Source organism: Bos mutus, chromosome X (assembly GCF_027580195.1).
Source record: "Bos mutus isolate GX-2022 chromosome X, NWIPB_WYAK_1.1, whole genome shotgun sequence".
NCBI lineage: Eukaryota > Metazoa > Chordata > Mammalia > Artiodactyla > Bovidae > Bos > Bos mutus.
The window spans coordinates 109,702,428-109,716,898 of NC_091646.1; the positions used below are offsets into that span (position 1 = coordinate 109,702,428).

Below are 14,471 nucleotides of genomic sequence, written 5' to 3' on the forward strand. Positions count from 1 at the left end.
GAACCTAGAAAATCCATAGTAAATAAACAGCAATTCAAGGAGCCCAATTTCCTTTCTGATGCAGAAGCTTCTCTGGTGTCTTCTGTCCTGGGAGCCACTGCCAGGTTGCTGCCTTGTGACTCTACATATTCTTCCTTAATACTCTAGATGCTCAGAAGAGAGAAGGTGCTTTCAGATTATTCACAGCTCTCTTTCCCTTCAGTACACAGCAGAAGCAGCCTTTCTCTCCATGTGTACATACTCAGTTTTGTTCTCTCCTGGGGACTTTGACTTCTACAGTCTTGGTCCATAATTTCTGATTCAGCATTTTCATTTCCCCAGATTCTCTTCTGAAAGTCTCTCTGAAGGTTTTTGGAGCAGGGACTGCTTTTGTTTTTTTGTTTTTTCTTCCTCCTTGGGCTGTTATGCTTTCAACATGTGTTTGGGTGTATACTATTTCCTGGTAAAAGCAAGACTGGGGATACAGATGACTTTTCCCATCTGGGGAAGCATGAGGAATGGGGACTGATCATTTTGGGGCCTCTCTGTACTTTGTTAGCTCACCTAGTCCTTTTGGAAGCCAAATTCAGAATCTACTCTGCTAATTACTGGACAAAGTAATTATAGGAGGGAAAAATCATACAACATAATAAATAAAGTTTAGGTAAGCAATGTAGGGGCTGTGCAGTGGGTAATGAAAAAGTAGGGGGACTTCCCTGATGGTCCAGTAGTTAGGATTCCATGCTTCCACTGAGGGTGCAAGGGTTCAGTCCCTGGTCTGGGAACTAAGATCCTGCATGCTACGTAGTGCAGCAAAAAAAAAAAAAAAAACACACAAATGAAAGAAAAGTAAGTAGACATGAAGAAGACATGTTTTCATTCTCATTATAAAAATAATCCATGCTCACTAGAAGGAAAACATCAAATGTTACAGAAAATAAGAATAACTGAAATTCCCCCATTAATGTGTTGGCGTAGTTTCCTCCCAGTCTTCTATGTATATATGCCTTTTTTGAAAAAATTGAGATTATTCTATACACGCTACTTTGCAATATATTAAAAGCTAATGTGCCATGATTATTTTCCCATGTTATTAAATATTCTTCTAAACATGATTTCTAATGACTGCATAGTATTTCATCATTTGAATGGACATAATATGTATTTAAACCGTGCTCTTTTATTTGACATTTGGTCTCTTGGATAGATATGATTTGATGAAATCTTGAAGAGAGCAATGGAAGTAGATGGCTTATGTTATAGATGTGGTTCTGCTACTTCTTAAATCTGCTAAGCAAGGCTTAAGGTCTTAGCATCTATTTCCTCCTTGGTCAAAGAAGGCCATGAATAGTAACTACTTCTTTGGTGGTGACAATTAGATGAGCGATGATCCATGTTAATCTCTTAGCATGAAACCTCACATAGACTAAGTAGTCAATAGGTGTTAATAATAACAGAATTATCCTTGTCCTGATGCTTTACCATATGTGTACTTACTTCATTGTTAGACTTAGGATCCAGGGAAGGAAAATTGCACTTACACAGATAAGTAGAATTTCAGAATGAAAGCTGCCTTCAGATAAGTAACGCCTTCTATTAGGTGCCTTACAGATGGAGCCTTTGGCCAACTGCTTGAAATTAACAGGAAGAAAGGTTTTGGAGCCTCTGCAGTTGTGTGACTCTATTTGGTTCAGAGCAAGGAAGTGGGAAACCACCAGTTGCAACCAGGAAGTTATCTTTGTGCCCACAGGCCAAGCCAGCTAAGCCTTCCTGTTGTACTTGTTTGTTTTCCTTTACTTGTTTTTTATTTTCAAACTTTTATTCTGAAAATTTTCAAACATTTTGGATGGTGAACAGTATGCCAAAGATGGGTGTGACCTCCGCCTAGATTCAGTGATTTTGTCATGCTTTCTGATAAGCACGTTAAAAGATGTAAGATCCTAACTGCATTCCCTGCTGTGTGACAGGCTTGTGCTGTGGGGCCTCACACAGTGGGCAAAATGTATGCACTGTCAAACCAAGGGCTTATGGAAACGGAAGGTCAGACTGTAACAACCCTAGGCTCTGGGGTGATGGAAATATATCTATTGTTTTTATAATACAAATTACAGAAAGAAAATCTCAACATAGTTCCTGGCTGAAGGGAAAAAAGTAGATCCAGACTTCCATCAACATGACAGTGTATAACTTCCTTCTAATATAGTCATATAATTGAATAATTTACAGCAGTGGAAAACAGACTACATGTGTCAGCACAGATAATTAGAAGAAGCCCTGTTGAATGAAATGTAATTTGCAGAAGGGAATACATAGACACACAGAGTATATCATTTATCATTTATTTAATGACTAAACATAAAATAATAACATGTGTTGCTTGTGGATATGTACAAGTTTCATAATGTATAAAACATCGGAATGACTCCCAACACCTTCAGAATAAAGGCTCCATCTGGTTAAGGAATGGAAGAGATGGTATTCAGGAAGGTTACATGAGACTTCAACCAAACCAGTAATGTTCAAATTTGTTAAAATGAGATGCTGGACATAGAGGTCTTTATTATATTTATACCTATATTTTATACCTTTGGAAGATTTTAGTGTTAAAACTAGAGTGAAAAAGCATTGTTTAAAAGGCTTAGAATCTTGAATCACTTTGTGGTTTTAAAAGCTGAGGCTGGGAGAGTTCAGTGTTTTGCTTCTTAAATATTTTTGAATTTTATTTAATTATGCCACAGTAGGGTTGGCTTTTTGGTGTACAGTTCTGTGAGATCTTTTTTCACTTTTTTATTATGATAAAATGTAGTTTAACTTATGTAACATCTTAGCCATTTTTAACTGTGTAGTTCAGTGGCATTAAGTACATTCATGTTGTTGTGCGAACACCACCACTGTCCATCTCCAGAACGCTTTCATTTGGCAAAAACTGAGACTCTGTACCTGTTAAGCAATGATTCCCAATACCTCCTATCCCCAGGCCCTGCCAACCAGCATTTCTGTCTTTACGATTTTAACTACTCTAGGTAGATACCTCATGTAAGTGAAAGCATACAGAATTTGTTCTTTTGTGACCAGCGTGTTTCACTTAGCATAATGTCCTCAAGGTTCATCCACGTTGTAGCATGTATCAGAATTTTTAAGACAAAATGGGCTTTCTTTGTATGTATATACCACATTTTGTTTATCCATTCACTTGTTGATGGACACTTCTTAGGTTGCTTCCGTGTTTTAGCTATTGTAAATAATGCTGCAATGAACATGGGAATACAAATATCCCACAGAACCCCCGTGTTCAATTCTTTTGGGTATATGCCCAGAATTTAAATTGATGGATCATGTAATATTTCTATTTTTAATTTTTGGAAGAGCTGCCATACTCTTTTACACAGCAGCTATACCATTTTACAGTCCCACCAATAGCGTGTAAGAGTTCCAATTTGTCCATATCTTTGCCAACATTTGTTATTTTCTGTTTTTAATAGTAGCCATTCTAATGGTGTAAGATAGTATCTTACTATGATTTTGATCTGCATTTCATTTTCTACTTTCCCTTTTGATTTCTTCTTTGATCTGTTGCTTTTTAAGAGTGTCTTTAATTTTTACAAATTTGTAAATTTTCCCATTTTACAGTTGACTCTTCAGTAACATGGATTTGTACTGCACGGGTCCACTTATACACGGATTTTTTCAATAAATACTATAATACTACACAGTTTGCAGTTGGTTAGGTCCGTGGATATGGAACTTTGGATACAGAGGGCCAACTACAGAGTTATATACAGATTTCCATTGCATGGGGTATTGTGCTCCTAACCCCACACCTCATTGTTCAAGGGTCACCTGTACTTCTGTTCATGATTTCTAACTTCATCCTGTTATGGTTAGGGAAGATATTTTGTATAATATCTATCTTTTAACATTTTTTGAAATAGTTTGCCACCTAATCTATGGTCTCTCCTGGAAAATGACCCACATGCACTTGAGAAGAATAGAAATTTTGTTGTCAGGTAAAATAAAGTGTTTGTTATGAAAACAAGTGTTTTGTTATAAAACATTTTACAAAACAAAGTGTTTGTTATAAAGTATATGTTCGTTAGATCTAGTTGGTGTATTGTGTTGTTCAAGTCCTCGAGTTTCTTGCTTTTCTTCTGTCTGACTGTTGAGAGTGGAGTATTGAAGTCTACAACTTCTTTTGTAGAACTGTCTATTCCTCCTGTCAGTTTGGTCAGTTTTTGCTTCATATATTTTGATAGCCTATTATCAGGTACATAAATGTTTGTAATTGTCATGTCTTCTTGCTGTATTGAAACTTTTACTAGTAAATAATACTCTTCTTCATCTCTTGTAAACTCTTGATTTATAGCTTTTTTTGTCTGATTTTATTATAGCCACCTCTGCTCTCATTACCATTTGCATGGAGTATCTTTTTCCATCTTTTTACTTTCAACCTATTTCTGTCTCTGGATTTAAAGTACATCTCTTGTATACAGCATATAGTTAGATAATATTTTTTTTTATCCATTCCACCAATCTCTGTCTTTCAAGAGAGAGTTTAATCCATTTACATTTAAAGTTAATATTGATAAGCAGGGAGTTCTGTCACTTTGCTATTTGTTTTCTATATACTTTATAAACTTTTGTCACGCATTTCTTCTGTTACTGTCCTCTTTTGTGTTGAGCTGATTCTTTTGGTAGTATAACAATTTAATACTTGTTTCCTTTTACATGTATTCTGCAACTGTTGGGTTGGCCAAAAAGTTTCTTTGGGTTTTTCCATAAGCTGTTATAGAAAAACCTGAATAAGTTTTTTTGGGAACCCAATATTTTCTTTGCAGTTATTATGAAGATTACATATAACATCCTAAATTTATTACTGAATTTGTAAATTATTACACTGAATTTGTATTAGCTTAATTTCAATAATAACCAAAAACTCTGCTCCTTTACAGTTTCATCACCACCCCTTTTAGTTAGAGATGTCACAAAATTATATCTCTATACAAATATGCCCCCAAACTTAATCATTTTACATGCATTAGTCTCTTAAATTATATAGAAAGCAAAATGTAGAATTATAAACCAAAGTAATAGTAACACTAGCTTTTAGACTAATGTGTTTTATAGAAATGTATTACTCTCTTAAATCATGTAGATAAAATTATTCTTTCAAACTGTTGTTACACTAATACTAGTTTTTATAATTGCCCAGGTCTTTTCCTTTATGAAGATATTTATTTCTTCATACAGCTTTGATTTACTGTCTGATATGTTCTTTCATTTCAGTCTGCAGGACTCCCTTTAGCATTTCTTGCAGGGTAGGTCAAGTCATAACAAACTCTCTCAATGTTTGCTTTTCTGGAAATATCTTAATTTCCCTATTTTGAAGGATAACATTGTTGGATTCATGGTTGACAGGTGTTTTGTTTTTTTTTTTCCTATTTAGCACTTTGAATATGTATCAGCCTATGCTTTCTGGCCTGCAAAGCTTCTGATGAAAAATCAAATTACAATATCAGTGTGGGTCTATTTCTGGACTGTTCTGTTTTGTTGACTGATATGGCTTTTCTTGGCCAGTACTGCATTGTTTTGATTACTATAATTTTATACGTGTCTATGTGTGTGTTAGTCACTCAGTCGTGTCTGACTCTTTGCGACCCCACAGACTGTAGCCTGCCAGGCTTCTCTGTCCATGGAATTCTCCAGGCAGCAATACTGGAGTGGATTGTCATTCCCTTTTCCAGAGGAACTTCGCAACCTAGGGATCGAACCCTGGTCTCCTGCATCGCAGGCAGATTCTTTACCATTTGAGCTACAGGGAAGTCTATAATTTTATATAGTAAGCCTTAAAATAAGGTAGTGTGATTCTTTCATCTTCTGCTTTTTCAAATTTATTCTAGCTTTTCTTTCTTTGCCCTTTCATATACATTTTAGAGTCAGTTCACTGTTGTCTACAAAATATCCTTCTATGGTTTTAATTAGAATTGCATTGAATCTATTGATAATTTTGATGAGAATTGATATCTTTTCTATGTTGAGCCTTTCAATCCTTGAATACAGTATGTCTTTATATATTTAGATCTCTAATTTCTTTAATCAGCCTTTTGTAGTTCTCAGCATATAGATTTTGTACATATATTATTTAGATTTATACCCAAGTATTTCAGTTTTGGAAGAGATAATGTAAATAGTATATGTTTTAAAAAATTTGATTTCCAGTTTAACCCTGCTATTATGCAGAAATGTTTGTGTTGACCTTGCAATCCTTAAACTTAGCTAATTATATATTAGTTTTAGCAACCAACCTTGCTAATCATATATTAGTTTTAGGAACTTTTTTGTTGATTCCTTGGGATTTTCTGCACATATAATAATTCTTTGAAAACAGGGACAGTATTATTTCTTCCTTTCCAATCTCTATTATTTTTGTTGTTTTACTGTACTGGTTAAGACTACTGGCATGATGTTGAATTGGAGTGCTGCAAATGGGCATCCTTGTCTTGATCCTGATGTTAATGGGGGGAGCATTCAGTCTTTCATCATTTAGTATGATTTGGGGCATAACATTTTTTAGATGTCCTTTATCAGGTTGAGGAGTGCGTGTGTGCTCAGTCATGTCCAACTTTTTGTGACCCCATGGACTGTAGCCCACCAGGCTCCTCTGTCCATGGGATTTCCCAGGCAAGAACAGTGGAGTGGGTTGCCCTTTCCTACTCCAGGGCATCTTCCTTACCCAGGAGTTGAATCTCCTGGGTAGGGAGATCTCCTTGATCTCCTGCATGGGCAGGCAGATTCTTTTACCATTGAGCCACCCAGGAAGCCATCAGATTGAGGACGTTCCCTCCAATTGCTAGTTTATTGGTTTTTTTAAATCATAAATAGGTGTTTTATGATCATACACTTTTTATTCTTTATACTGTTAATTTGGTGAAATTCATTAACTGAATTTCAGATATTGAATCAACCTTTCATGATGAGGACAGATCCTTTTTGGTCGTGGAGTAGTGTTCTTTTTATATTGCTGCATTAGATTTGCTACCATTTTATTGAGGATATTAGTGTTTGTGTTCATGAAGATTTTAGTTTATTTTTAATTTTCCTCTTTCTCCTCCTCCTCCCCCTCCTCCACTCAACATCCCCACCTCCCCTCACACCCATTCCTCTCTAGTTTTGGTGGTGGTTGTTCAGTCGCCAAGTCATGGCTGACTCTTTGTGACCCCATGGACTGCAGCAAGCCAGGCTCCTCTGTCCTCCACTATCTCCCGGAGTTCACTCAAATTCTTGTCCATTGAGTTTGTGATGCTGTCTAACCATCTCATCCTCTGCTGCCCCCCTTCTCCTTTTGCTTTCAATCTCTTCCAGCATCAAGGTCTTTTCCATTGATTAATCTCTTCACATCAGGTGGCCAAAGTATTGGAGCTTCAGCTTCAGCATTAGTTCTTCCAATGAATATTCAGGGTTGATTTTCTTTAAGACTGACTGGTTTGATCTCCTTGCAGCCCAAGGGACTCTCAAGAGTCTTCTCCTGCACCACACAAAAGCATCAATTCTTCCCCACTAGTTTTGGTATCTGGGTAATAATGACCTCGTAAAATGAGTTGAGACATACTTACTCCTTTTCAGTATTCTGAACCAGATTGTATAAATATCTGGTAGATTTGGTTACTGAAGCCATGTGAGTCTTATTCAGAATATTTTTAACTACACATTTTTTATTGAGATGTAATTGACATGTAACATTATATTCAGTTCAGTTCAGTTCAGTCACTCAGTCGTGTCCGACTCTTTGCAACCCCATGAAACCCAGTACGCCAGGCCTCCCTGTCCATCACCATCTCCCGGAGTTCACTCAAACTCACGTCCATCGAGTCGGTGATGCCATTCAGCCTCTGTCATCCCCTTCTCCTCCTGCCCCCACTCCCTCCCAGCATCAGAGTCTTACTTTCCAGTATATCATATAATAGTTTGATATTTATGTATACTGTGAAATGATCACCATAGTAAGTCTGGTTAATATCTATCACCACACATGGTTACTTTTTTTTTCTTGTGACAAGAATTTTAAAGATTTGTCCTGTTAAGCAACTTTCAAATATCCAGTGCAGTAACTATAGTCACCATGTAATGTCATGTACATTACATCACCATAACTTATCTATTTTACAACTAGAAGTTTTGACCTCCTTCACCCAGTGTGCTCATCCCACACTCCCAGCCTCTGGCAACTACCAGTCTGTTCTCCAAATCTATGAGTTTATCATTTTGTTTATTTGTTTGTTTTTAGATTCTCCATATAAGTGAGATCATGCAGTAATTTGTCTTTCTCTGCCTTATTTCACTTAGCATGATGCCCTCAAGGTTCATCCATGTTGTCACAAATAGCAAGGTTTCCTTTTTGTGGCTGAATAATATTCCAGTGTGTGTGTGTACATAATTTCTTTAATGGAACTATTCAGGTTATATGTTTCATCTTTGGTGAGTTTTAGTGGCTTGTGGCTTTAGAGGAAATTCTCCATTTTATCTAAGTTGTTGAATTATGTGCATAGAAATATTCATAGTATATTCTTATTATCTTCTTAATTCCTGGGGATCTGTAGTGATATCCCTTCTTTACTTCCTGATACTGATAGCTTTTGCATTCTCTTTTTATCCATGTCATACTGCGTAGAGGTTTCGCAATTATATTGATTTTTCAAAGGTGAAATTTTGGTTTCATTGATTGTATTGGTTTTCATATTCATTGCCTTCTGCCTTTATTATTTCATTCCTTCTGCTTGCTTTGGGGTTATTGTGCTTTTCTTTTTCTGGATTCTCAAGTTGGAATCTTGGTTTACTGCTTTGAGATCATACTTTTTTCCTAAAATAAGAATTTTCAGTTATAAGCATCTTACACATTTTCACATGTTGTATTTTAATGTATTTTAAATTTTTGTTCCATTCAAAATATTTTATAATTTCATTTGAGAATTCCTTTCTATAAATTTTCCTTTCTAGGCACTCAGAGAACTTTTATCTGTTCCATATCTTTAGATTCTTGGTTGTAATCAAGTGTTAAATTCAAATATACATCATCTTATGAGGATTTTGTAATAGCTTCATTTATTATGAATAATAATATGATATTCATTTACCTTGCTTCATTAAGGATTATAATAGTTATGATGTATTGAGTTCTTACTATGTCCTAGGTACTGTGTTGATCACTTTACATAGTCTTACCACATCTCTTAACAATTCTTTTAATTGGTGCTGTTATTAGCCCCATTTTATTACTGAGAAAACTGAATCACATATTTTTTCTTTATTTTTTAAAATCTTTTTATTATTTACTTATTCATTTGACTGTGCCATAGGGCATGTGGGATCATAGTTTCCCGACAAGGGCTTGAACCTGTATCCCCTGTAGTAGAAGTGCAGAGTCTTAGCCACTGGGCCACCAGGGAAGTGCCTGAATCACATATCTTAAGTGGTTTGTCCAAAGTCACTCAGCCAGTGAGTAGTAGAGCTGGGATTTGAATGTAGTTATGACTTCCTTGGTGGCTCAGACGGTGAAGCGTCTGCCTACAATGCAGGAGACCCGGGTTCAATCCCTGGGTCGGGAAGATCTCCTGGAGAAGGAAATGGCAACCCACTCCAGTATTCTTGCCTGGAAAATCCCTTGAAAATCCCTTGGACAGAGGAACCTTGTAGGCTACAGTGCCTGGGGTCGCAAAGAGTTGGACATGATTGAGCAACTTCACTTTCTTTTACTTTTGATTCCAAACAAAGTTCTTAACCATTATACTACTTTTCCTCTAAATTTTCAATTTCTTGGCTTCTTAATAAGACTGTCAGTTTTCTTGAAGACAAATACTACGTCTTAATTATATTGATCTCCTTTTCTCTGGGCTTCCCTGGTGGCTTAGACAGTAAAGAATCTGCCTGCAATGCAGGAACCCCAGGTTCGATCTCTGGGTCAGGAAGATCCCCTGAAAAGGGAATGGCAGCCCACTCCAGTATTCTTGCCTGAGAAATCCCATGGACAGAGGAGCCTGGTGGGCTACAGTCCATGGGGTCGCAAAGAGTCAGATAAGACTCAGCAACTAAGCACATTTCTCTATAGCACCTGGAATGATATTAACACACAGTAGTGGACTAACGGTTGTAGCCAAAATTCAATGAAATAACTGACGTGACAGAGAATCATACCCATAACAATTGCCATTTTGCCCCAGGTTCTTACCAACTAAGATAACTTAGCAAGGATCCTAGATAGAAACAGAAAAAGCTGGCAAAATATTTATGACAACGGTAATGGCCAAGTGTTAGAACCAGCCAGAAGGTTTATAAATGTGACTGACCTGGGGTCCATCTCCAATCTCTACTGTATGGTTCTGGCCTTCAATCTGTCCTTTTGCTCTCTCTTGACCTTTTTGTCACACTTTGAACTTTTATAACAGTTAAGCTTTCCCCAGTGGTTCATGATCCCTCTCCCTTTTTAATCTTGAGGCTTATAGATGAGCTCTTCACTATTTATTTAAGAAACATATATCTGAGTCTTAATATATGCCATGCACTTTTTAAAAGCACTTTATATATATATATCGACCACTTATAATTTTGTGAGTTGATACTAGTATTATTCCCATTGTACAGATGAGGGAACTCTCACTGGATGTTCTTTGTTTTTTTCTGAATAATTTTGTTTATTTTATGTTTTGGCTCTGCTGGGTCTTCATTGCTGCATGGGCTTTTCTCTAGTTGCAGGCTTCTCATTGCAGTGGCTTTTCTCATTGCAAAGCACGACTCTAGGGCGCCCAGCTTCTGTAGTTGTGGTGTGTGGGCTCAATAGTTGTGGTGCACGGGTTTAGTGGATCCAAGGCATGTGGGATATTCCCGGATCATGGATTAAACCTGTGTCTCTTGCATTGGCTGGCAGATTCTTTACCACTGAGTCACCAGGGAAGCCCTCTCACTGGCTTTTCTAGTGGTTCATTATCCATTTCCAGTATCCAATAGGAATCTGGGAGGCAGGCTGGAGGTGGTACAAAGCAAAAGCTCTGACTGGGCAATCATTTACCTGTTGGATTGTGCCCTGGGCCTGTAGAGGGCAGTGCAGCTGGGTAGTCGGGCCAGCTTGGCCACAGAACACATAAGGACTTCTGTTGCTCTTAGGAATGATCTTCCCTGCCCCATGGTCTCTTGTCTGGCATGCACACACACACACACACAACATTTGTAATGTTCATATGATGAATTTAAAGTGCAGGATACAGCAGCAGAAACACAGGCTGGGAACTCCATGAAATCCGAATGTGACCTCTCCCTCTGTCTCTTATTGTCTATGTGATCTTGGGCAAGTCACTTAATCACTTAGTGCTTTGGTTTTCTCAGCTATGAGGTTGAAAATGGTACTGATTATCATAAAAAACATGAAGATTCAATGAGATGATGCATTTGAATATTTACTCCAGTGATTGGCACATGAAATTGCTCAATATATTGATGTATTAGATATATTTTAAATTAGTGATATGTAAGACCTTTTTCTATATTAAGGATGATTCACCTTTTAGCCTGTATGTAGCTTGTGGAACTGAATTTTGAGGGCCCAGAACAAGACTTGTCTTTATCTAGGTTGTTTATTTTGAATCTTGATGTTGACTTTTATCTTCTTTATCTTTGGCCGTTCATGGGTCTTTGGGATCAGTTCCATCATCCTCAGGATTTAAGTTTTGGTGCCCAAGTATCTATTTGGCCTTGTGTAAATGACATTCTTTTAAGGCCAGTGGCAAAGCCTGGTACTAGAGGTCAGCTTTACCTTTACTATCAGTGAGATTTTTTTCTCTGCCAGGGTGAATGTTTTTGCTGTGATTGTCACTTAGGAGTGTCCAGGGACAGAGTTGGGCACGTGTTACTTCACCCCCTTAACAGCTGCAGAATGGCTGTTAAGGACCCCTGTTCCAGGCATTGAGGCTTGAGCCAGAGTTTTCACCACTCAGTTTCTGAGAGTATGAGGTGCCTCCTAGAAAGACCCTGTTTTAAAAATGTGCCAATCCAGGGAGGCAGGAGTGACATTGCATTGATGTGCCTCCTCCCTTTTATGGATCAAGCTAAGCCCTCTTAAACTGTAGGACTGCTGGTCTGGCATGGCCTAAGAGCAAGCTCCTGACAGTCATCACCTGAAAGCTCATTAAACCTGGAGCAGGGGATGAAGAAGGTGGTAAGAGAGACCCCTAAAAGCAAAAGGAAGGAAGGTGGAGCACCCCTAACTCTTTACTTGAGGTCATATTTGCAGTGGAGGAAGGGAGGCAGGCTCTGATGCAAGATAGCGAGATGGACATAAGAGTTCAGAGTCAGATAAACCTGGGTTTGCATTGTGACTCTACTGTCCTATGGCGTTGATGAAGTCACTTCACCTTTCTGAGCCTGGTTTCCTATCCACAAAATGTGACAAATAATTGTACCCATCTCATAAAATTGCTGTAAAAATTCAGTGAGAGAGTTTACTTACCTAAAGCAGTTACTTTGATACTTGCCTAGGTTATGTTAAGTGCAGATCACCATCATCACAGCATTGCCAGCAACAAGCAGCTGAAAGAAACACACTGGGGGAAACCAAAAGCAGCCTTGGGGCTTGTGTGGTGTTCCGTTGGGGACTCCTAACAACATGGTCTGTTAGTCTTAGGCACAGGTCCATGAGTTCCAAGAGAAGAGCTCATGTTCTTCTAGGTCCCAGTAAGGGCATAAGAGAGATCCTAGTTATCGTGAGACTGCTGTGTGTGTGTGTGTGTGTGTGTGTGTGTGTGTGATCTTGCAAGAGTGAGCTTGAGGTCCGGAAGCCACGCTGACTCAGTGGTGGTTGTATGTGACCCATCAAATTAGCTTTTCTGCAGGAGGAAGAGGCTGTCATTCTTTGCTTCTCCCTCAGTCGTCAGGGCCCACTTTCCTTGAATGATGAAGGAAGCTGCCTCAGCCTATTCCCACAGCTCACACTTGCTCTTGACTTATAAAGGGTTCCTAGCATGTGTTTTGGAGAAGGCAATGGCACCCCGCTCCAGCACTCTTGCCTGGAAAATCCCATGGACGGAGGAGCCTGGTAGGCTGCAGTCCATGCTAAGGGTTGGACACGACTGAGCAACTTCACTTGCACTTTTCACTTTCATGCATTGGAGAAGGAAATGGCAACCCACTCCAGTGTTCTTTCCCGGAAAATCCCAGGGACGGGGGAGCCTGGTGGGCTGCTGTCTATGGGGTCGCACAGAGTCGGACACGACTGAAGTGACTTAGCAGTAGCATGTGTTTTAACAAGTCTGGATTTGGGAAACAGGATCACTACCCAATGCTGGAGACTAGTGGTTTTCTCCTTTTCTTTTTTGTTTTGCTTTTTAGTCACAGAACCCCATATGTAAAATAGATAAAAGAAAGCTTGGAAGGCTGCCACTTCTGCCCGAAGGTATTTCTAAGAAAGTGAGAGAGCCTGACGTTGTCTTCCTGGGTTGTATTTGCTGCCCTTTTCCTGCCTAGATCTCTGTTTGGGGAGGAGGATTGGACCTGGCTGTGTAAATAAGCAACCTGGCTCTGAGAAATAGGTCTCTACTGTAATAACACAGTCCTGTAATAACACCTGGCTCCCGCAGTGCCCCTTTGTTAGGCTGCCTGAGCCACAGCAGTTGGAGCTGAGATTGGGACAGACCGAATGTTTAGGGAGCCCAGAGCTAATTATGCAATGAAGTGTTGTAACCAAAGCCTGTTCACCAAGTGTTTGGGGGATTTTGAGGTGGCGCTGGTGCTCTTTAGAACATTTCAGCTAATGCAAAATGTGCTGCTTTTAATTTATTACGCACGTGTGCCAACTCCAGTGTTCTGTTTGACTCACACAACCTCTTGTATACATGCTCTCCCATCTGGCATGGCATAACCTGACACATTTTTGTCTGCCTCTGCATCACAGTCAGAGTGTGACCTGCACTTTATCTTTTTTCCTCTCCAGGCTACAGATGCACATGTTGAATGGAGCTCTTCTTGCTCTGCTGTTTCCTGTTGTGAATACGCGGCTGGTAAGTGGCCCCTTCTAGAAATACACCAGCAACATACAAAATGGTATTTGCTCGTTCCTATGTTATCCAGTGCTTGTCCTCATCCTTGGGTCATGTCCCCATGTGAGTTTTTATTTTTTTAATCTTTTTTATTAAAGTATAGGTGGTTGGGAATATTATATTAGTTTTAGATGTAGAGCATAGTGATTCAATGTTTTTATAGGTTAAGCTCCATTTAAAGTTATTATGAAATATTGGCTATATTCTCTGTGCTATGCAATATATCCTTTTAGCTTATTTATATTAATCATGGTAATTTCTACCTTTGACCCCTCCATGTAAGTTTTTACATATCTACACGTTCAGTGTTGAGATTTGATGCAACCCTGTTTGGATGTAATGGAGCTTGATGAGGGTGAGAGTATGGTATGGAACTCTGGGGCTTTAGTAAGGGTTTAGGCCAGAACCAGAACAGAT

The 14,471-nt window shown here is 38.6% G+C and overlaps 1 protein-coding gene across 10 annotated transcripts in view; it reads left to right on the forward strand.

Annotated features, from left to right (window-relative positions):
• TMEM164 (transmembrane protein 164) overlaps positions 1-14,471 on the forward strand; it is a 178,481-nt gene that overhangs the window by 86,890 nt on the left and 77,120 nt on the right. For 9 of the 10 annotated variants that reach the window (XM_070365706.1, XM_070365715.1, XM_014481455.2 and 6 more), the window contains one exon: positions 13,949-14,015. The exons of the other annotated variant lie outside the window; for it this stretch is intronic. In XM_070365706.1, coding sequence (XP_070221807.1) covers positions 13,949-14,015 — 67 coding nt within the window. The remainder of the gene's footprint in view (positions 1-13,948; positions 14,016-14,471) is intronic. 10 annotated transcript variants of the gene reach the window in all.